At 40.0% G+C, this 23,445-nt stretch overlaps 1 protein-coding gene across 4 annotated transcripts in view; it reads right to left on the bottom strand.

The window, feature by feature from the left end:
- Positions 1–23,445, bottom strand: part of XPNPEP3 (X-prolyl aminopeptidase 3) — an 82,285-nt gene that overhangs the window by 32,973 nt on the left and 25,867 nt on the right. For all 4 annotated transcript variants that reach the window (XM_047741894.1, XM_047741896.1, XM_047741897.1 and 1 more), the window contains 2 exons: positions 18,252–18,659; positions 15,509–15,711 (listed from right to left, as the gene is read on the bottom strand). In XM_047741894.1, the coding sequence (XP_047597850.1) occupies positions 15,509–15,711; positions 18,252–18,659 (611 nt within the window). The remainder of the gene's footprint in view (positions 1–15,508; positions 15,712–18,251; positions 18,660–23,445) is intronic.

Below are 23,445 nucleotides of genomic sequence, written 5' to 3'. Positions count from 1 at the left end.
TAGGAGGAAGCAGACTCTCTGCTGAGCAGAGAGCCCAATGCGGGGCTCGATCCCAGGACCCTGGGATCATGACCTGAGCCGAAGGCAGAGGCTTTAACCCACTGAGCCATCCAGGTGCCCCAGCATATAGCTTTTGATAGTATTTTCTTACATCTGTATTTCTGTAATGTTGTTATTTCTCCTCTTTCAGTTGTGATTTATCCGGGTCCTTTCTTTTTCTTGAGGAATCCGGCTACAGGTTTATCAATTTTATTAGTTTTTTTCAAAGGGTCAGCTCTTGGTTTTGATTTGTTCTTTTGTTTTAGATTTTTTAAAAAAGATTTTATTTATTTACTTGACAGACAGAGAGCACAAGTAGGCAGAGAGGCAGGCAGAGAGAGAGAGGGGGAAGCAGGCTCCCTGCCAGAGCAGAGCGTCCGATGCAGGACTGGATCCCAGGATCCTGGGATAAGACCTGAGCTGAAGGCAGTGGCTTAACCCACTGAGCCACCCAGGCACCCTGTTTTAGATTCTGTATCATTTATTTTCTACTCTAATCTTCATTATTTCCTTCTTTCTGCTAGGTTTAGGCTTTCTTTTTTTTTTTTCTTCTAGTTCCCTTAGGAGTAAGGCTAGGTTGTTTGAGATTTTTTTTTTCTTGCTTCTTGAGGTAGGCCTATATTGCTAAAAGCTTCCCTGTTAGGACTGCTTTGGCTGCATCTCAAAGGTCTCAAAATGTTTGCTTTCATTTTCATTTGTTTCCATGTGCTTTTTTATTTCTTCTATTTCTTGGCTGACCCATTCATTGTTTAGTAGCATGTTACTTAACCTCTATGAATTCGTGGTCTTTCCAGATTTTTTCCTATGGTTGACTTCTGGCTTCACAGTGTTGTGGTCAGAAAACATGCATGGTATAAGTTCAATCTTTTGGAACTTGTTTTGTGACCTTATATGTGATCTATTCTGGAGATAATTCCATGTGCACTTGAAAATAATGTGTATTCTTCTTAGGATGGAATATTCTGAATATAACTGTTAAATCCATCTGGTCCAGGATGTCATTCAAAGCCAGTTTCCTTGTTGATATTCTGTTTAGATGATCTTTCCATTGATGTAAGTGGGGTGTTAAAGTTCCCTACTCTTATTGTATTATTATTAATTCTTTTATGTTTGTTATTAATTGTTTTATGCATTTGGGTGCTCCCATGTTGGGTGCATAATTATTTAAAATTGTCCCCTTCATTATAGTGTATTTGTTTGTATCTTGTTATAGTCTTTGTTTTAAAGCCTATTTTGTCTGATAGAAGTATTGCTACTCTGGCTTTTTAAAAAAAAAAGATTTTATTTATTTATTTGAGAGAGACAGAAGCAGGCTGCTCGATGAGCAGGGAGCCCCACCCAGGGCTCAATCCCAGGACAATGGGATCATGACCTGAGCTTACAGCAGATATTTAGGGACTGAGCCACCCAGGCACCTCTACTCCAGCTTTCTTTTTACAACCATTTGCATGATTAATGTTTCTCCATCCCTCACTTCCAATATGCAGGTGTCCTTAGGTCTAAAATGAGTCTCTGTAGACTACAGACGGTCTCCTATAGACTGTAAACATAGATGGGTCTTATGTTTTTACCCATTTTGTCACCCTATGTCTTTTGATTGGAGTGTTTAGTCCATTTACATTCAAAGTAATTATTGGTAGATTAATTGCCATTTTATTACTTGCTTTGTAGTTGTTTCTGAAGATTTTCTCTGATCCTTTCTTATCTTTTTCTCTTTCCTGGTTTGCTGGTTTTCCTTAGTGATATATCTGGATTTCTTTCTCTTTACTCCCTGCATATTTATCAATGGTTTCTAATTTGTACTTACATTAGGTTTGTATATAACATCTTCTCATATAGCAGTCTATATTAAGTTGATGGTTGTTTAAGTTTGAATCCTTTCTTTACTCCTCTCCTCCCGACATTTTAGGTATATGGTATCATATTTGACATCTTTTTATTTTGTGAGTTCCTTGGCTGATTTTTTAAAGAAAGATTTTATTTATTTATTTGCCAGAGAGAGAGAGAGAGCGCACAAGCAGCGGGGCGGTAGGCAGAGCAAGCAGAGGGAGAAGCAGGCTCCCACTGAGCAAGGAGTCTGATGTAGGACTCAATCCCAGGACCCTGGCATGACCTGAGCCAAAGGCAGCTGCTTAACGAACTGAGCCACCCAGGTGTCCTGCTTGGATGATTTTTAACAGATATTTTCATTCTTACTACTTTTGTGTTTCCTATCTTCATATTGTCATTTTTGGTCTTTCCTTTCCACTCAGAGTCCCCTTTAATATTTTTTGCAGGACTGGTTTAGTGGTCATGAACTCCTTCAGCTTGTTTTATGTTTGTATGGGAAGCTCTTTTATCTTTCCTTCTATTTTGAAGTTAGCTTTGCTAGATAAGCGTATTCTTGGCTGCAGGTTTTTCCTATTCAGCACTTTGAATGTATCATGTCACTCCTTTCTGGCTTGGAAGTTTCTGCTGAAAAATCTGACAGCTTTATGGGGATTTCCTTTATATGTAACTGTCTCCCTTTCTCTTACTGCTTTTAGCATTTTTTTCTTTTCTTTCTTTCTTCTTCTTTTTTTTTTTTTTTTTAAAGATTTCTACTTACTGGGCACCTGGGTGGCTCAATGGGTTAAGCCTCTGCCTTCGGCTCAGGTCATGATCTCAGGATCCTGGGACTGAGTTCCGAATCAGGCTCTCTGCTCAGCAGGGAGCCTGCTTCCCTTTCTCTCTGTCTGCCTCTCTGTCTACTTGTGATCTCTCTCTGCCAGATAAATAAAGTCTCAAAAAAAAAAAAAAAAGACTTTTATTTATTTATTTGTCAAAGAGAGAGTGTGGGGAGGGGCAGAGGGAGAAGCAGGCTCTGCACTGAGCAAGGAGCCTGATGTGGGACTTGATCTCAGGACCCTGGGACCATGAACCAAGCTGAAGGCAGACGCTTAACCCACTGAGCCACTCAGGCGTCTCTATTTTTCTTATTGTATTTTGCCATTCATTCATTCATTCATTCTTTTATTACTTAAAGTTTACTTATAAGCAATCTCCATACCCAATGTTAGACTCTAACTCATGACCCTGAGATCAAGAGCCACAAGCTGTACCAACTGAGCCAGCCAGGTGCCTCTGTATTTTGCCATTTTAATTTTAATATGTCTTTGTATGGATCTGCTTTTGTTGGTGATTTTCTGTGCCTCCTGGATCTGGAGGTTTCTTTTCCTATATTAGAGAAGTTTTCACCTATTATTTCTTCAAATAAATTCTGTCCCTTTTTCTTTTTTTTTTTCTGGGACTCCTATAATATGAATGTTGTTATGTTTGATGGAGTCACTGAGTTCCCTAAGTCTATTCTCATTTTGCATAATTCTTTTTTTCTCCCTTTTGTTTATCTTGATTACTTTCCATTACTTTATCTTCCAGGTTCAGATTTCTGTTTCTTCCGGCCTGCTGTTCATTCCATCAAGCAGGTTTCTCATTTTGTTTACTGAGCCCTTTATCTCTGCTATATTATTCCTTATCTCTGGGTGATGCACTCCATTCTTTTCTCAAGTCCAGTGAGTAACCTTATGTTCATTGCTTTAAATGCTCCATCAGGCATGTTAGTTATATCTGTTTTGTTTATAGCTCCCTGGCCATGGCCTTGTCCTGTCCCTTCATTTGGGGCAAATTCCTCTGCCATATCATTTTGTCTAAGTCTCTGTACCTGTTTCTGTATGTTAGGAAAGTCAGGTACAGCTCCTGTTCTTGAGGGTCATGGTTTTATGAGACGACCACCTGTATTGCCCTGTAATGCAGTGTCACAGGGCCTGGTGCTTCTGGGAGTAACTCCAATGTGTGGTGCTTGCACCCTGTTGTTGTGTCCTGGCTGCTTTATCCTTTAGGCCAGTTGTCTTCAGGGGCTCCCTCTGCCTGTTGTGAGCATTGTCTGGTCCCTGGCCTGAATGTGGTAGATTTCAAAGAGGTATGCTCTGGTTTGCTTGTGAAATGAGACCTGTTGCTGCTGCCACTGGAACCAAGGCCTTATAAAACTCCCAGGCTGGGAGACACGGTGTTGGCAGGGGTTTGGGTCAGTCTTCTGGGGGAGGATGCCCCATGAGCTGGGACTGAGGGAGTGTGAGTGGGAAGGGCAGTTCCACTAGAGCACTGGAGGTGGTGCTTGGTGTAAGCAAGGTGGGTAGCAAGTGCTGATGCTGTGCTGATTCTCATAGGTGGCCCTGTACTTATGCTGAAGGGTGGAGGAGAGAAATGGAACCTGCCAGTTCCTTTATTCCCACAGGGATCTCTCCATGACTGCTGCCTCTCTGGGACATGCTCTGAGATGAGCAACCAACCCCCCCCACTCACAGTGTGTGCCCCAGATGTTCTTCAGATAGCTCTTTCCATGCTGTATGTCCGCAGGCTATTTGCCCTGCCTTCTCTCCAAGAACAGCTCTAATGTCCTCTGAGCTCTTCCAGAGCCAAGTATGCTAACCTTTCAAGCTCCAGGCTTTAAGCCCTGCTGGTTCCAAGAACTCCTAAAATTTGGGCCATCCTGCTTTCCAAGCCAACTCTTATGGGGATTTGTTTTCCCCATGTGCTCCCTTGTGTGCTAGTTTGCGTCTTTGCCCTTCCCTGGGACTGAGGCTCCCTCCCCACCACAGTGGCCACAATCCGATTATTTCCCAAGCCATGTTTCTGCACTTCTTACCTACTCCCATGTGGCTTTTTCCCTACTTTTAGTTGTAAAGTTTGTCCTGCCAGTCTTCAGATCAATTTCTGGGAAACTTAGGATGATTTGACAGTTATCTAGTTTTATTTGTGGGATGAAGTGAACTTAGGGTTCTCCTATTCCACCAACTTCTTCCCCTCCTGTGTCTTTTGCTTTTAAATTGTAGTCATCTTACTGGGTATGAAGTGGTATCCCATTTTGGTTTTGATTCTCATTTTCCTAACAGTAAATGATATAAAGCATCTCTTCATGTGCTTATTGGTCATCTGTATATCTTCTCTGGGGAAATGCCTATTTAAGTCCTTTGCCCATTTTAAAAAAAAGATTACTTATTTATTATTTATTTGGTGTGGGGAGAGAGAGTGAGCATGACCGGTGGGGAGGGACAGAGGGAGAGGGAGAAGCAGGCTCCCCAATCACCAGGGAGCCTGACTTGGGGCCCAATCCCAGGACCCCAGGATCATGACCTGAGCTGAAGGCAGACACTTAACTGACAGCCACCAAGGCACCCCCTCTACCGATTTTTTTTTTTTTTTACAAGATTTTATTTATTTGACAGAGAGAGAGGAAGAGAGAGCACAAAGAGGGGGAGAGGCAGGGAGAGGGAGAAGCAGGCTCCCTGCAGATCAGGGGAACCCTGATATGGGACTCAAACACAGGACTCTGGGATCATGACCCGAGCTGAAGAGAGTGGCTTAACCAAATGAGCCACCCAGGCACCCCCTTCTACCACCATTTTAAAAACTGGGTTGCCTTTTTGTTTTTGAGTTGCAGGAGTTCTTTACATATTCTGGATACTAAATAGACCTTTATTGTATATATTGCTTGCAAATATTTTCTCCTATTCTATAGGCGTCTTTTCACTTTTTTTTTTTTTTAAAGATTTTATTTATTTATTTGACAGAGAGAAATCACAAGTAAGCAGAGAGGCAGGCAGAGAGAGAGGAGGAAGCAGGCTCCCTGCTGAGCAGAAAGCCCGATGTGGGGCTCGAACCCAGGACCTGGGATCATGACCTGAGCCGAAGGCAGCGGCTTAACCCACTGAGCCACCCAGGCGCCCCCCTTTTCACTTTTTTGATAGTGTTGCTTGATTGATGCACAGTTTTTAATTCTGATGAAGTTGAATTTATCTGTTTTTCTTGTGTTGCTTATTTTGGTGTCATATCTAAGAAGCCACTGCCAAATTCAAGGTCATGAAGATTCACCTCTATGTTTCTGCTAAGCTCTTAAGTTTAGGTCTTTGAGCCATTTTGAGTGAATTTTTAATTTATGGTGTAAGGTAGGGATCCAACATCATTCTTTTGCATGTAGATATCCAGTTGTTCTAGCATATCTGAATTATTCTTTTTTTTTCCAAAGATTTTATTTATTTATTTGACAGAGATCACAAGTAGGCAGAGAGGCAGATAGAGAGGAGGAAGCAGGCTCCCTGCTGAGCAGAGAGCCCGATGTGGGGCTCGATCCCAGGATCCCAGGATCATGACCCGAGCCGAAGGCAGAGGCTTTAACCCACTGAGCCACCCAGGTGCCCCTATCTGAATTATTCTTAATTAAATACATGTTAAAGCATTATTTTTGAAAGGAAAAGAATGATTCTGATAAAGAGGATGAAAATGCTACTATGAGCTTGGGTAACTGCCAAGCCATCCCTGGTTTGAATGAGCACTGGCTTTGAAATCAGTAGAATCAGGAAATAACAAAACCCCAATTTTAGCAGTTAGCAAAATAGACTGGAAGGGAAAAGCAAATCAATGGCAGTTCCATTAAAAACTCAGTGGTGTGTTTGCTGCTTTGCTGAAAGCAAGCTGATTCTGCAGAAGAGTTTCACCTTTGTGGCCAGCAGGTGGAGCTCCAACCAAAGGAACCCAGGCCACTTAAAAAAATTGTTTTTTCTTTCTTTTCTTTTCTTTTCTTTCTTCCTTTCTTTTTTTTTTTTTTTTTTAGATAAATCAGCTGTGAGACACACTGCAACTAATTCAAGCAGGGCAAACTGATGATGGAGCACAAAATATCATGAAAAGGATTATTCAGTGAAGGAAATAAGCCATTTTGCAGTTTTAGATACAACAATTTGATTAATTCTTTTAAAAAATTGCTCCTGAGAATTTTTTTATCGGGGAGCAGTATCTCTGGCTTTAAACACTAATGAGAGTAGGGAAATTTTAGGGCTCACTGTGGTTCACAGGACAATCCCTAGATTACTAGAATGGATTAAGGGAGGGGTCCAGTATAGAAGGGCAATTGCCCTGCCTCTCCCTTGTTATATCAATGGCCACTGCCTCCTGAAGCTGCATGGAGGCTGTGGATGTAGAATAGTACTGCCCTTGTTATCTGATGAAGGAAATGAACACCCTGATGGGAAGCTCCTTACTTAGGTTATGACTGACACTGTAATAAAGGATTTCATATATGACTTTGTTGTTGGACCCCAGGAGGATGTAAAAAGACAGTTTCAGATCTTTAATCTCAACTTCCTCTTATGGATAATAAAAAGATAATGAGTTTAGCACTTCACAGGAGAAATAAAATCCAGTAAGAAAGAGGACATGCAAAAAAATAAAATTGGGCCCTTGTCTTTTTTGTTGTTGAGTATAAGTTCTTTATGTATTCTGGATATTAGAATGTTATCAAATATAGACATACAAATATTTCTCTTGTTTATAAGTTATCTTTTTACTCCCCTGATAATGTCTTTTGATGCACAAAAGTTTTTAATTTTGATGAAGTCCAATTTAATCTATTTTTGCTGTTGTTACTACTGCTTTGGGTGCCATATCTAAGAATCCACTGCCAAATCCAAGGTCATGAAGATTTACCCATATGTTTCTGCTAAGAAACACATACAAAAATTAACTAAAAAAATGGATCAAAGACCAAAACATAAGAGCTAAAACTATAAAACTCTTAGAGGAAAACATAGGGGGAAAGCGTCATGACCTAGGTTTGGCAATAATTTTTTTCTGATATAACACCAAAAGCATAGGCAACATAAGAAAAAACTGATAAAGGCTGTATGATTCTACTAGGCAAGTTCACAGTAGGCTTGAGGTTACTAGAGGCTGGAGGGAGGGGAAATGGGAGTTATTGTCTAATGGTTACAGAGTTTCTATGTGGGACGATGAAAAAGTTCTGGAAATAGATAATGGTGCTGGTTGCACAACAGTGCGAATGTACTTAATGCCACAGAGTTGTACACTTAGAAATGGTTAAAATATTACATTTTATGTTATATAAATTTTAGATAAAAAAAAACACAGCAAATGGAAAGAAAATAAGAAAGGGGCAACAATTCAGATCCTGAAACAATTCAGTTTTTTATGTTTAATTGAAAATGAAATAAAAAGGCAGAAACTAAAGAGTGCCAGGCTTTGATAATTTTACAGTAAGGCAGAGAAAAGGCAACTGCCTCAAACTTCCCAGGGTATAAAAATCCCAAGGCAGACACACTCAATTTATCAGAGTTTAGAGGAATTTTAGAAAGAAAAACATTCCAATGAGCCACTATCATCAGATGTAAAAATACTGGCTTTTAATATAAAGATAATAATAAGATTGCTCTGCTTCATATCATGCTAGGTCATCTCTGGCAGGGAACTCAAGTCATTTTAACAAATGCGTGATTAAATGGCTGGAAGTAGAGAAGAAACTCTTTTAGATCTACTGAATATGGAACACATTATGCAGCACTAGCCTGGGGCTGCAAATGAACCCCTAAGGATGACAGAATTAACTCAAGGCAATGTAGGGATGCTACTGTGAAAAGAATAAAAATTAAAGTCTGTTTGAAAGCTGGAATGTATGGGGTGCTTGGGTGGCTCAGTTGGTTAAATGACTGCTTGGGCTAAGGTCATGATCCCAGGGTCCTGGGATCAAGCCCCACATCAGGCTCCCTGCTCAGTGGGGAGCCTGCTCCTCCCTCTCTCTCTGTTGCTCTGCCTGCTTGTGCTCTCTTGCTCTCTGTCAAATAAATAAAAATCTTTAAAAAAGAATAATTTTTTTTAAAAAGCTGGAATGTATGATTTAAAAAGAGGATACTGTAATGTCTCCCTGACTGTATAATTGACATGAATATAATGTTTGAGTAAAAATTCCTCCCCGTACTGGGTAATAAGAAAAAAGGAATAACTTGGATCCTCCCTTCATCTAGCATTCATCAGACATGCAACCTGGGAGCCTTTAAAATTGACCTAGGCCAATTCAACTAGTAAATTTGAAACATTAATGGATACTTTGAAGGCAGTAAGAAATTACTATCCTAAATAAAGAAATGTCAGATACAAGTATATTAGTGTCCATAAACTAACTGAAATAGGCCAGTGTGGCCAATGAGGAAGACTGATGAATCAGGTTATGAACAGTGGACTATAGGAGGCTCCATAAAGCCACACCCTTTAGAGCCTCAGCTGTCTCCAGTACAGTCTGGACCATTCAACTCATACAAGCTAAAGGTGACCGGTATTCTCTATTGATCTGGCTAATGCCATTTTCTCGTTAACAATTACCAGGGAGAGCCAACAACAATTTGCATTCATGTGACTGGTTTACAACATACAGTATTACCTCAAAATTATTAACTCTTCTGAATATTGTCACAATCTGATGGGGCAGGACTGAGATCTAATTTAGCTGGACAATACAATATATTGATGGTATTATTAATTTCTTTTTATTTTCCCTTTTATTTTATTTAGTTTTTAAAATAGGCTCCATGCCAAATGTGGAGCCCAGTGTGGGGGCTGAATTCACGCCCAGGAGATCAAGACCTGGGCTGAGATCAAGAGTCAGAGGCTTAATTGACTGAGCCACCCAGGCACCCCAGAATTATTATTTTCACCTGAAACTCCAGATCAAGTTAAAAGCGACTTTCCTAAGGTCATAAACCATATAACTGACTGACTAACCCTGCTAGAAATATAGGGCTGCACAAAGACTATGGAATTTGGGGAGATTACATGGGTTGGAGCAATCTGTGACAGATCACAGACCACTAGGAATAAAGTGTTATCAGTTCCTGACCCTCACATCAAAGAGGTTCAACAACACCTACTGCGCCTCTTTGGTTTGTTTTTTTTTTAATTATTTACTTATGTATTTACTTTTTAAGATTTTATTTATTTGACAGAGATCACAAGTAGGCAGAGAGGCAGGCAGAGAGAGAAAATGAAGCAGGCTCCCTGCTGAGCAGAGAGCCCGATGCGGGGCTTGATCCCAGGACCCTGGAATCATGACCCGAGCCAAAGGCAGAGGCTTTAACCCACTGAGCCACCCAGGCACCCCGCCTATTTGGTTTTAAGAGAAATCATACTTCACTTAGGGATGTTGTTGGCCCCAATTCATAAAATCACAATGAAAAAGGCCTTATTTGATTAGGGCCCTTAACAAAAAAAGCCTTCTTAGAACTGCAGAAGGCTACGGCTTAAGCTATTATGCTAGGACCATATGATCCTCACAATGAAATGATATCAGGAAATGTCCGCCACTGCACTCATCCCAACTGGAATTTCCAGCAAAAGCCATAATCACTACTCCAAGATGACCCTTGGCTTTGATATTAAGGCATTTTGATGTTGCTTTCCACTCTATGTCTTTTGAAAGACAGTTGCTCATTTATTTTGGGACATTTGCTGAGTTTGCCCCAATAACAAAAAGACTTTTAAGAGCAAATTAAGACCTGAAATACATATCATATCACTGCTGATGTCAGAAAAACATTACAGTAAGAAGGGCGATGCCCAAAAGTTTTATCATGAAATGGAAATGCGCTATACAAAGCATGATACCGGGGGGCAGGACAGACTCATATTTATGAGCCTTTTTTCCTTTCCTTTCTTATGAGCCTTCTTTTCCTTCTCTTTGTTTCATCCACTGACCAAGGATGCCAGGTAATTGGTCTGGTTCACAGATGGTAGTTTCAGAATTGAGAGTAATTCTGTACAGAAAGCAGGTGCTCTGAGTCCAGCAGAAGGTAAAATCCTCACAGAAGAGGGTAATAACAAGTCAGTCCACTGAGCTGAATTATATGCTATGTTCTTACCTGTGATAGAACTAAATACAAATAAAAGTCCTGCTGTTTGGGCAAATACTGATCCTAGGCTGTTGCCAATTGCCTTGCAATTGGTCTAACAAATGGGCCATAAATAACTGGAGAGTAAAAGAGCCCCGCATGGGAAGGTGCTGCTCTCTGGAAATCTCTATGAAAAAAAATTTTTGTTGTTGTTAAGATTTTATTTATTTGCAAGAAAGTGGGTGAAAGTGAGACAGAGAGAGTACATGAGTGGGGTGGGGAGGGGCAGAGGGAGAAACAGACTTTTCCCTGATCAGGGAGACCGATGTGGGACTTGATCCCAGGATCCTGGGATCATGACCTGAGCCGAAGGCAGAAGCTTAACTGACTGAACTGCCCAGGTACCTCTCTATTTAAATTCTGAGGGCAAATCAAAGCAGGCCATAACGATACTTAACAAAGAAACCCAATGCCAGGGTTTGAAGGTAACTGCAATCAATAAATTGATGGCCTAGTAAGTTCTCTTGAAATGGCAATGAATGTCCATGAAAGGAATGGGACGTGGAGGAACTCAAGTCAGGCAGCAATGAACAAAACAATGACACAGACTACTGGGCTCCACTGAAGCTCAAAAAAAAAAAAAAAACTGCATTAGTTGCCAATGGTACAATCCCATTTTTCTGTACTTATCCAATCTGTCCCCTCTAATACTAGAAATGGACTAACCAGAAAATTCTACTTCAGGGGGAAAGGTGTGGGTTAAAATTAGTGATGAAAGAACGAAGAAAGGCCAGATTGTTGCTGAGGGGAAGGGAGCCAATAAATGAGTGCCACGAAAGGGAAAATCTAACATAATTTTTGGTGCCTAAAGAGATGCTTAAAGCAAGAAAGTAATATTTTCTCTTAGCTTTGATTTAGAAGCCTGTTGGGGCAAAGCACTCTGACAGAGTCTCCTTTTCTGAAGAGCCTTTTTGGCTCTTTTTGAGCTGAACAATAACTATCCTAACAAATACACTTCCCAGGGTGACATATATCCTCAAAACGGATGAAGAAATAAATGGGAGCTCTGTCAACAATGCAAATGCTTTTTCATTCTTATTTCACAGGACGGATCTATTATAGAGGAGCTGTGCTGGGAATCAACCTGTGTTGTAAAATGTTTAGTGGGCTGAATTTGAAAAACATTGCCTATTAATCTAAAAGAACATCATGTGGCACTAATCATGATGATGGTTTAAAAAAGATGCCAGAGGGGTGCGTGGGTGGCTCAGTTGGTGAAGCCTCTGTCTTTGGCTCCGGTCGATCTCAGAGTCCTGAGATCGGGCCCCGAGTGGGGCCTCCTGTCTCTTTCTCCCTCTCCCAACACCCCACCATGGCTCATGCTCTCTCTCTCTCAAATAAATAAAATCTTAATAAATAAAAACATACCAGAATATGGTGATAGAATGTTATCTAATGCATATCCCTTTTGCCAAAATATTATGTATAAAAAGAGCTATTTGCCCTGTTATCTTTGGTAAACAGGCAAAAGGGCAAAGAACAATGGGGACACCTGGATCACTGATAAAGGGTAAGAAGTAGGTATAACTTGGTGGGCCCACATTCCTGAGAACTATGAAATTTGTTTGGTTATGGGAAGTGCTATGAAACACTCAAACCACTATTAGGAGTGATTACTATTCATATGATCGAAGCCTGGGGGAATTAACATTTTTGAAGTACCAAATGTATTTCCTAATTGTATAAAGGCAGTTAGTACTCAATGACAACATGGCTGCTGTTGGCCCATTTGAAATATGAGAGCATTAGTGGAATTAGAAGCTGCTTAAGGAGGGGTGCCTGGGTGACTCAGTGGGTTAAAGCCTCTGCCTCCCTGGGGTCCTGGGATTGAGCCCCACATCGGGCTCTCTGCTCAGCAAAGAGCCTGCTTCCTCCTCTCTCTCTGCCTACTTGTGATCTCTGTCTGTCAAATAAATAAAATCTTTAAATAAAAAGCTGCTTAGGAGTATCTGGTCAGGCAGGTTTTTTTGTTGTTGGTTTTTTTTTTATGTATTTATTTTGAGACAGCACAGGAGCCCAGGGTGGAGCGGGGGTGTGGGGGGTGGGGTGGGGAGGGGAAGGGCAGCAGAGGGAAAGAATCCCTTAAGCAGACTCCGTGGAGCACAGAACTTGATCCAAAAACCCATGAGATCAGGACCCTAGCTGAAACGAAGAGTCAAATGCTGAATGGGCTGCGCCACCCAGGCATATTTGCTGTTATTGTTATGTTTTAAAGATTTTATTTATTTGAGAGAGTGAGCATGAGTGGGGGATGGGCAGAGAGAGAGGGAGAAGTAGGCTCCCGCTGAGCAGGGAGCCTGACACGGGGCTCAATTCCAGGACCCCGGGATCATGACCGGAGCCGGAAGCAGATGCTTAATCAACTGAGCCACCCAGGTGCCCTGGCATATTTGTTTTTAATGAGGAAAGACATACTGCTGAAAAAGACCTACGAAGGGGCGCCGGGGTGGGTCAGTTGGTTAAGCAACCAAGTCTTGATTTCAGCTCAGGTCCTATTATCAGGGATATGAGATCATGCCCCAGTACTGGACAAATTTTAAACAGGACTAGAGTGCCTCCTACAGTAGATCATAGGGACGCCCGCCTGGCTCAGTCAGTAGAGCATGAGGGGCCTGGTCTCAGGGTTGTGAGTTCAAGTTCCACGTTGGGTGTAGATATTACTGTGGGTTAATTCCTGAAATGAACTTGAGTTGTTTTGCTAAATTCCTGCATGGCACTGACTCTGGTAGAGACATAGCATGAAATACACTTATTAAAAGTATTGTGATGGCAATAAACACATGAAAAGATGCTCAACATCACTAACCGTTAGGAAAATGCAAATCAAAACCACAGTCAGATACTCTTTCATACACTAGAATGGCTATTATCAAAAAATAGAAAACAAGTGTTGGCATGTATATGAAAAATTGGAACCCTGTCCATTGCCAATGGGAATCTAAAATGGTACAGGTACTAGGAAATCTAGTATGGTGGTTCCTCACAATACTGAACACAGAATGACCATTTCATCTATTAGATCTACTTCTGGGTGTATATGCAAAAGAAATGAAAGTAGGGGTTTGAAAAGCAGAATGTGCAGAGCAGAATTATTCACAATTCCTAAAGACAGAAAAAACCCAAAAGTCCATCAACATAGGAACAGATAAATAAAATGCTGCATATACATAAAATGACATATTATTCAGTCTTAAAAAGAAGGGAAATTCAGAGGTGCCTGGGTGGCTCAGTTGTTAAGCATCTGCCTTCAGCTCGGGTCATGATCTCAGGGTCCTGGGATAGAGCCCTGCATCGGGTTCCCTGCTCAGTGGGGAGGCTGCTTTCTCCCTCTCTCACTTCCCCTGCCTGTGTTCCCTCTCTCGCTGTGTCTCTCTCTGTCAAATAAACAAATAAAATCTTAAAAAAAAAAAAAAAAAAAAAGAAAAAAAAAGAAGGGAATTTCTTTTTTTTTCTTTTTTTAATTTATTTGACAGATCACAAGCAGGCAGAGAGGCAGGCAGAGAGAGAGAGGAGGAGGAGGCAGGCTCCCCGCTGAGCAGAGAGCCCGATGCGGGACTCTATCCCAGGACCCTGAGATCATGACCGGAGCCGAAGGCAGAGGCTTTAACCACTGAGCCACCCAGGCGCCCCAAGGGAATTTCTGATATATACCACAGCATGGTTAAATCCTGGAAATATTTTGCTTGATGAAATAAATCAGAAATAAATGAACAAATATTGTATGACTCCACTTATATGAGGTGTGTAAAGTAGTCAAATTATAGACTCAGAAAATAATACGGTTGTCACCAGAGGCTAGAGGGAAGGAAAAATGGGAAGTTACTGTCTAATGGGTAGAGAGTTTCAACATGGAATCATAAAAAAGTTCTGGAGATATATTGTAGGGGTGATGGCATGACAAGGATGTCACTGAACTGTACATTTAAAAATGGATAAAGTACAAATGTTATGTTATATATATTTCACCACAATTAATGAAAAGTGTTACAAGGAATTTGGGGGCAGTTTGTACCAACTTCTGAATACTGATAACAGTGAGATTAATGGTTTGTACTTGGTCTCTCTTTGGGCTCTCTGAAGGGCTTTGCTATTGTACAGCAGGAATAGGCCAATATGACCAAAATCACAAAAATCCCTAGTTGAGATTCCATTTCAGGTTCCCTGGTTCCAAGGTGTTCTGTGTGTACATCTGTGGTTTCTTATCCATGAGAGGAAAATGCATTCTGCCCAACCCTTACTGAAGACCTGCACGACAACAGGAGCCTGACCCTGGCTTCTCTGGACCCTTCTGTGAGACAGCCACTGACTATGACAGGTATTCTTACTTTAATGCTGTTGCTGTACTATATCCCTTTCCTATAATAAATTGTATTTTAGCTTTGCAAGCACTGTCATTTTGGGTCCCAGGTCTTCCTTAGCAATCAAACTGTGTTTAACTGTCACTATTACTGTAGTTATTATAAGGAAAGGAAATACAATGACTTAATTTATGTTGTTCTAAGGAGAAACAACTAAGATCATGGGTGAAAGATACAAGAAGGCAGATTAATCTTGCCTCGTGAGGTACTGAGCAAGTCTCTAGACATGTTCATTAAACATTAAAGAAGAAGGTAGATGCTCATCTACTATAAGATTCCTGCACTGGGAACCTCAAAGTACCCACCAAAACATAAGAACTTAGATTTTTTAATTTGGAAAAACTTTTTCAATAGGAACCATACCTGTGATGTTAGCTTCCCAGCAATCTGCATTCTCTCAATTTCTGCAGGAGATTTGATCAGCCGGAGGCGCTGTACCAGCTGCTGGACAGCTCGAACCTTATTCTTGCTCCTGGCTTTGACCTCAGTCAGATGCTGCATGTAGTCAGAGTGAAGCTGTGCGTGAGAGGGCCTCATCCAGTCATACCAGACCATATTTGTCTCATCTTAAAATGAGCAGCAAAAAAAATATTTAAAATAAAGCTAACAGCAACAAGAAATACCAATGGTCATGAACAAGAGTGAAAATTACAAAACCTGTGACATATAACTTTCAAGTGTTTAGCAAAAACTCTCTCAGGACTGAAGCAACTGAAGGGTGATTATGTATCATTGGAAAGGCTAATTCCCTGCAAATGGCAAGATATTCTGACATCCTTATAAAGATGGTAGATAGGGCTAAAGCTTTTTCTCCAGCTTTGATTTCATTCATTATTTATTAAAATTTAAAGAACTCCACAACTGAGCTAGAGGCACTAGTGAATAACTGAACGTAAGAGGACAGAAAAAAAAAACACAGATCTTGACCTCCTGGTTAAAAGTATTCTCTTTCTTTGCAATCTGTGTTAGTGAAAGGAGGTTCTCATCTCATTTAGAAGCAATACTACATGGCTATGCAAACACTCTAGTGGATAATGTATGCTAACCCACACTTAACTAGAAGCCTTGCCTTTCCCATCTGTCATATATTCCCATTTAACAACCACATTCTCCTAATTCTAGAGACCCAAGGAACTGGTCTATATGGGCCTGAGATATAAGATGTGAGGACTCACGTTGAGAATCACTTACACCAGGTCTCCATTCATCCTTTCCTTTTTTCCTGATGTGGCCTAACAGCACCATTCCCAACAACTGAAGTCTGAAGGGCTGTATGTTTTATATAAAGTATTTGGGACAGAAGAGGGGGAAAATCCTAAAAATTTTGATTGGTTACATACTAATGACACAACGTCCTGAATATTTTCATTTTAAAATAAAAATGGTTTTAAGTATATATTACAGATCAAATGCTAATCTTATTAATAGAAATTTAACTGTATTTTTAAAACAGTAAAACCACTTCTACTACCTGTTCTTAGTATATGAAATCAGAGCCCAACTTTTTTTGGTTTTTATACTTTTAAATTATTTCATGAATCTTTTCCTTTGCCTACTACTTTTATCTAGTAAACTACTAACATTAAAAATGGTGAATGAGGGGCGCCTGGGTGGCTCAGTGGGTTAAGCTGCTGCCTTTGGCTCAGGTCATGGTCTCGGAGTCCTGGGATCGAGCCCCGCATCGGGCTCTCTGCTCAGCAGGGAGCCTGCTTCCTCCTCTCTCTCTGCCTGCCTCTCTGCCTGCTTGTGATCTCTCTGTCAAATAAATAAATAATATCTTTTTTTTTTTTAAAGATTTTATTTATCTACCTGACAGACAGAGATCACAAGTAGGCAGAGAGGCAGGCAGAGAGAGAGGGGGAAGCAGGCTCCCCGCAGAGCAGAGAGCCCGATGTGGGGCTCCATCCCAGGACCCTGGGATCATGACCTGAGCCGAAGGCAGAGGCTTTAACCCACTGAGCCACCCAGGCGCCCTAAATAAATAATATCTTTAAAAAAAAAAAATGGTGAATGAGAAATACTTTTGAGAAATACACTTGGTGTAAGGTTTTATTTAGCATACTGGGTTGATGAAATTCACACTGTTGAATAAGACAGCTAGCAACTAATTAAAAAAATAAAGCTAAAAAGAAAATGGTTCTGTGTCCTACATTTATGAAGACTTTGAAGATATAAAAAGTTCTATGAATTCAGTTGAGTAATTATCTCTGTAAAAGAGAATACTTGCATAAAGCAATGAAAACAATTCAAACATATTAGAACTTGCATATTCAAATGAGTACATTCTTTCAAAGGAGTCTTTGCAGGAAACAAGTCCAATAAATTCCATGATCATTGGAAACAATTTTGGAATTCTCTTTTAGAAACAGACTTCAGAAATTGTTTATAACCCATATAAGAAAATCAGACTATAATTTTACAACCATACGTATTTTGCCTAAAATTAGTACCTTCCAACTTGATCAGCTATCTATTTACCAAATTTGGCTCTAAGTGACTTGGGACACTTCAAAAAATAAAATGCTTCCCAGAGCTGTAGATTTACAAGAATCACTAAAGACAGTTTATCATGTAGTGTAGGTTCTGAAAAGTTCCTGAAAAGGGATCCTAAAACATGAGTGATTATAATTTTACCAGAATAAATGTAGAGAAAATGACTATTTTGAGGAGTGTGGACTCAATTGTGTACTATAAGAATTACCTGAGAATCCTATTTAAAGTCAAATTCTGATCTCGCAGTTATGGAGTGGGGGCCTAAGACTTTACTACTGGTCTATTAAGTATTTGTAATTGTAATATGTGTCACCAGGTAATTCTGATGCTGGTTATGCACTGATCATTCTTTGAGAATACTGCTTCCTTTGAAGAGTTGGCAGAATAATCATTGGTGGTCAGAGGTCAATGGACTGGTCAGTAATCTTGAAGAGTGACCCATGCTCATTCTCCACTTCAAGTGTTATGGGAAAGATGTATGATCCTTTCATGGTGCTCAAGGAAATGCTACTATGATAATCATTTTAAAAAATTAAGAACTTTATCTAAATAGGCAAGAAAGGTCTTAATCCCAAATCTGGCCTGTGATTTGACTTCTGCTCCCATTTGTTACCTTTCAATTTTGGTACTAGATGTTGAAATTCTTCCAGTGTATAGGCTTCATCCACTCCTGTTAAAGCTATTGCTCCATCGGTGCCAGATCGTGGGCCATCCCAAAGTTCTCGACTAGGGTCTCTCCGAGGCACAAAAAGCATGGCCTTATGTGCTGGTAACTGCTTGCCAGGGAGGCTCTGAAGAACAAGAATGCTATCGGGCTCTTGGAATCCACACAGGTACAGAAAATTGTTGTCTTGGTGGAAAGTATAGGGGATATCATTGCTCATGTAGTATGTAGGGTTGGACAGCAGAACCACTGTCTGGTCTGTCCCACTCTGCCCTTGTGTTTCCTTGTGGATCAGAGACATTAGTTTGTGCCTGCGAAGTGCATACTCCACTTGAGATAGTCCTGGCGTCACCTCTCCTAGAAACAACAAATAACAGTGATGCTTTGCATTTATATAGTGCCAAATACTCTTAAGGTAGCTCAATATTAGATGGAGACACCAAAGTTCATTTCTTCAATTTATGTCAAATCTCCTGATAGTACATGGGGAATTAAGGAGATGACCCAGGTTTCAACTTTTCTATTCCACTGCACAAAGGCTGTAAGAAATGACAGTTAAATGTGGTCCTGCTGGAAAATTGGGATCATGACCCCTTAAGAGCTCTTTCATTCTTTTATTCATTCAATCAAATATTTATTGAACATGATTATGTGGACGGCATTGTTACACATATAATTAAGGTTGACCTGAAGTATCAATATAAAAGGTGAGAAGGATGATATTACCTGTATATGATTTTCTTGAAAGAATGTAAGCTCTATGAGGACATAGATTTTTGTTTATTTAATGTTATGTTCCCAGAGCCTAGAATAAGAACTGGAATATACTGGGCATTTGATAAATATTTGTTAAATGATGTATAGTTTTTAACATAATAGAGTTTAAGGTCAAAGAGCTTTCCCCAATTTCAAGAGATAAAATAAATCTCTCCTTCTGAATTTCCAATGCATAATACTACCCTTCTAATAGGACTTTTCACTCTCCTCTTTGTATTAACAATAGAGCTGGATAACATAACCTACTTGATGTTCCTTCCCTGGGGGAAACTCTTTGTATTTTCCAAGTGGGGCCATCTTTATATTTTTGAAACACTTGACAGTATTATCTACCTCTTGGGGCTGTCATGAGAAGCAAACTTGATAAAGCATGTAGTTCTTAAGGAATGAAGATTCCTTAGATAATGTTTAGAAGCTATGAATTCAGGGGCACCTGGGTGGCTCAGTCGGTTAGACTTATGATCTTGATTTTGGCTTAGGTCATGATCTCAGGGTCATGAGATGAAGCCTCAGGTAGGGCTCCATGCTCAGCAGGTAGTCTGCTTCTCTCCCTCTCTCTCTACCCTGCCCCTTGCTTGAGCAGGTGTGCTCTCTCTCAAATAAATAATCTTAAAAAATAAATAAATAAAAGCTACAGATTCATTTTTCACTGAACTGCACATAGGCACACACAAATTTCTGACATAAAATTTCAAGAGTCTCTGATTCACTTAAGCCCACTCCCAAAACTCACACTGAGAACCTGTGTTATGAAATGTTAACTTATTAGTTCTCAATATTAGTAGCCAGCAGACTGCCTGGTTGCTAGCTCAGTGGTAACTGGGTGGTTTTTCCCTTCGGCAATGGAAATTATGTGTGGCTTCACTTTAGGTTGCAAAGCAAAAGAACTACTAAAAAAAAACTCATGAAAGCTATATCCTTCAGCCTACACTTAGCAATATTAATAGTAAAATGCCACCTAACGCTTACTGAATGTTTCTTATGTGTCTGGTACAATTCTAATTACTTGTAGGTATCAACTCATTTAATCTTTACATTGACTTCATGATGTGGATTACTATTATTATTTCCGGTAGTAGCTGGTTTCCATATCCAAGTATGGAAAGATAGCCATGAAATACTGCTACATGAAAAAGTTACAGTACAAGATGGGTAATATGGCCCCAATTATTAAACAAACAAACAAAAACAAAATAAAAAGAGAGGGGGCGCCTGGGTGGCTCATTGGGTTAAAGCCTCTGCCTTCGGCTCGGGTCATGATCTCAGGGTCCTGGGATCAAGCCCCGCATCGGGCTCTCTGCTTGGCGGGGGGCCTGCTTCCCCCCCCCGGCTCTGCATGCCTCTCTGCCTACTTACTTGTTATCTCTGTCAAATAAATAAATAAAATATTTTAAAAAATAAATAAAAAATAAAAAGAGAAAAAAAGAATTAGGGAAAACCCCCCCAATTTCTGGGGTGACTGGATGGCTCAGTTGGTTAAGTGTCTGTCTTTGGGTTATGCTCCTGGAGTCTCAGGATCGAGTCCTGCACCAGGTTCCTTGCTAGCGAGGAGTTTGCGTCTCCCTCTCCCTCTGCCCCTCCCCCTGCTCATGCCTGTATGCGCTCACTCTCTCTCAAATAAATAAAGTCTTTAAAAAAAATGAAAAAAAAAATCCCAAATTTTATAGCGGCAATCTACAGGGACTGAGTTAAGACAAAGATTTTCTTTTTAACATGCTTTATTTATTTATTTAGAGAGAACATGCGCCGGTGGGGGTGCAGAGGGCATAGGGAGAGGGAGACAGAGAATCTTAAGCAGGCTCCAGGCCCGTGCAGAGCCCAACACAGAGATCTATCTTACAACCCTGAGATCATGACCTGAGCTGAAATCAAGAGTCGGATGCGTAACCAACTGAGCCACCAGGTGCCCCTTTTTAACATGCTTTTTAATATTATTTGAATTTTGTTTCAATGAGTATATACTCTCATAATTAAAATCCCAAATAAAGAGAAAAAGAGGATAAAAGAACATGGGCAGTCCATTCCGTACACATAACCTACAATGGTTCTCTGTTGTCCACTAGATCAAATTCCAACTCTTAAGTAGATTTTAATGCTCTCTACCAGGTGATTCCAATTTATCTGGACAACTTTTTAAGGAAAGCTTGAGATATTATTTACACAGCATACAATCTACCCATTTAAATGTACAATTTAATAGCTCTGGTATTTTCACAGAATTGTACATTACAAAAATCAATTTTAAAGTATTTTAAAGTATTTCATCACTCCCAAAATAAATCCCTGCCCATGAGTAGTCACTACCCCTTTCCTCCCAATCTGCCAGAGCCCTTGGCAACCACTAATCTATTTTGTCTCTATGGATTTGTCTATTGTAGACATTTCATAGAATGAAATCACATAATATATTGTCTTTGGTGATCTGGCCAACTTTTTTCTTACCATTTCTCCAATTATTCTGAAATTAATTCCTTCTTGTCTTCCCTAGGTCCAATCTGTTCTTTCCCTATTACTTTGTTTACAATGTGTCACTCTTCCAAAATCTCTTCTCCCTCTGTAGCAATTCCACTCCCAAGATTTCAGGCTCAGTGCCTGTTTGTTTTTAGACACCTCTCATTCTAAAGGCTTTCCTGATGAGCCCAGATCATGTTGATTTGTCCCTATGCATTATTTTTTAAGTTAACTGTTTCATTTATATATATATATATATATATATATATATATATATATATATATCCTATAGTTGTATATAAATGAAATCACAGCACACTGAACTCTCTCAATAAATATTTTCCTTCTTTTCCTTTGCTATTTGATTCGTCACCTCCCTTCCCTCCTCCTACCCACATGAACACCTCATCCACACTTGTAATCTAGCATGTATCCTTTCCTCTTTTTCTCAATACTCCTATACTGGATTTAGGGGTTTTTGGTCACTTGTGTTTTATAGACATGGGATATACTACATTCTTCTATATCTTGCTTTTCTACCACAGTGACACCTGACAGAAATCCTTCCCACCAAGTCATCTTGCATAGTTTCAATTCATTCTGTTTGATGTCTCCATCTATTTTTTTGGGTGATCTAGCATAACTTATTGGTCCATTTCTATACTGGTGGGCATGTATGCTATTTTCAGCTTTTCACTGTAATAATAAACATCTTTGTACTTATTTCCTGGTACTTTTATGCTTATGTACTGGTGCTTTTAGTTCTATGGGATAGTCCCAGGACAGACATTTCTGGGTCAAAGACCTCTGAATTGTTCTTAGTACTCATGTTCAGTACATGTAACTCAGTTATTTATGATTGCCTTGGAACAGCCTAGTTGTTTTACCTCTGTATAATTTGTCTCTCCAGCAAACTCTACAGATTGCGTTCCATTAATAAAATATTTTTATTTATCTACAAGGGAAAAAAAGATACTTTTATTGATGAAGTTGGTAACAAATAAAAGATAAGTAAGCCAACAGAGTCAGTTCTGGAAGAGTTTGCACTGCATTTCTCGCCCACCCCCACCCCCCGCCCCCAAATTGAGCTGGCTAAGAGTCCTCTAGGGCTTGTGGGCATAATACTGAACTTTGTACCAGAGCCCAGGAAAAGCTTAACTATTTATCTCTCTGCTAATTATTCATGTTAAGTCTCTCACTGTTACCCAACACTGGACATTTCCCAATGTACCCAAGTAGTAAATACTTTTATAAAAGCAGAGACTGGTTATAATTTGTAGCTCATCCAACCTTTCCTTTTTGTCTTCTCCTTCCTCTCTATAGTCCACATAATGAAACTAAATTAGAAATCAATTCTTTTTTTTTAATTTTGAGAAATAAGGAAATTTGCAATTTTAGTGACTTTAATCTATGTGTTCTCTTCTGTACTCGTTAATAAAAAAGCATATACAGAGGTATACTGGAAAGTAACTTCTGAAAAAAGATACAATTATTTGAAAATCAAAACAGGATTGGAAAACTCTTACTCCCTTCAAGATATTCCTCTCCTAGGCGCCCTGGTGGCTCAGTTGTCAAGTGTCTGACCCCTGGGTTGAGCCCCACATAGTGCTCCCAGTTCTGCAGGAGCTTCTCCCTCTCCCACTCCTCCTGCTTGTGTTCCCTCTCTGGCTGTCCCTCTGTCAAATAAATAAAATCTTTTTTTTTTATTAAAGATTTTATTTATTTGACAGACAGATCACAAGTAGGCAGAGAGAGAGAGGAGGAAGCAGGCTCCCTGCTGAGCAGAGAGCCCGATGCGGGGCTCGATCCCAGGATCCTGGGATGACGACCAGAGCTGAAGGCAGGGGCTTCAACCCACTGAGCCACCCAAGTGCCCCTCAAATAAATAAAATCTTAAAAAAAAAAAAAAGATATT

Source organism: Lutra lutra, chromosome 8 (genome assembly GCF_902655055.1).
Source record: "Lutra lutra chromosome 8, mLutLut1.2, whole genome shotgun sequence".
NCBI lineage: Eukaryota > Metazoa > Chordata > Mammalia > Carnivora > Mustelidae > Lutra > Lutra lutra.
The sequence above is the reverse complement of the archived record's forward strand: the minus strand, read 5'-3'. Positions and strand labels throughout refer to the sequence as shown.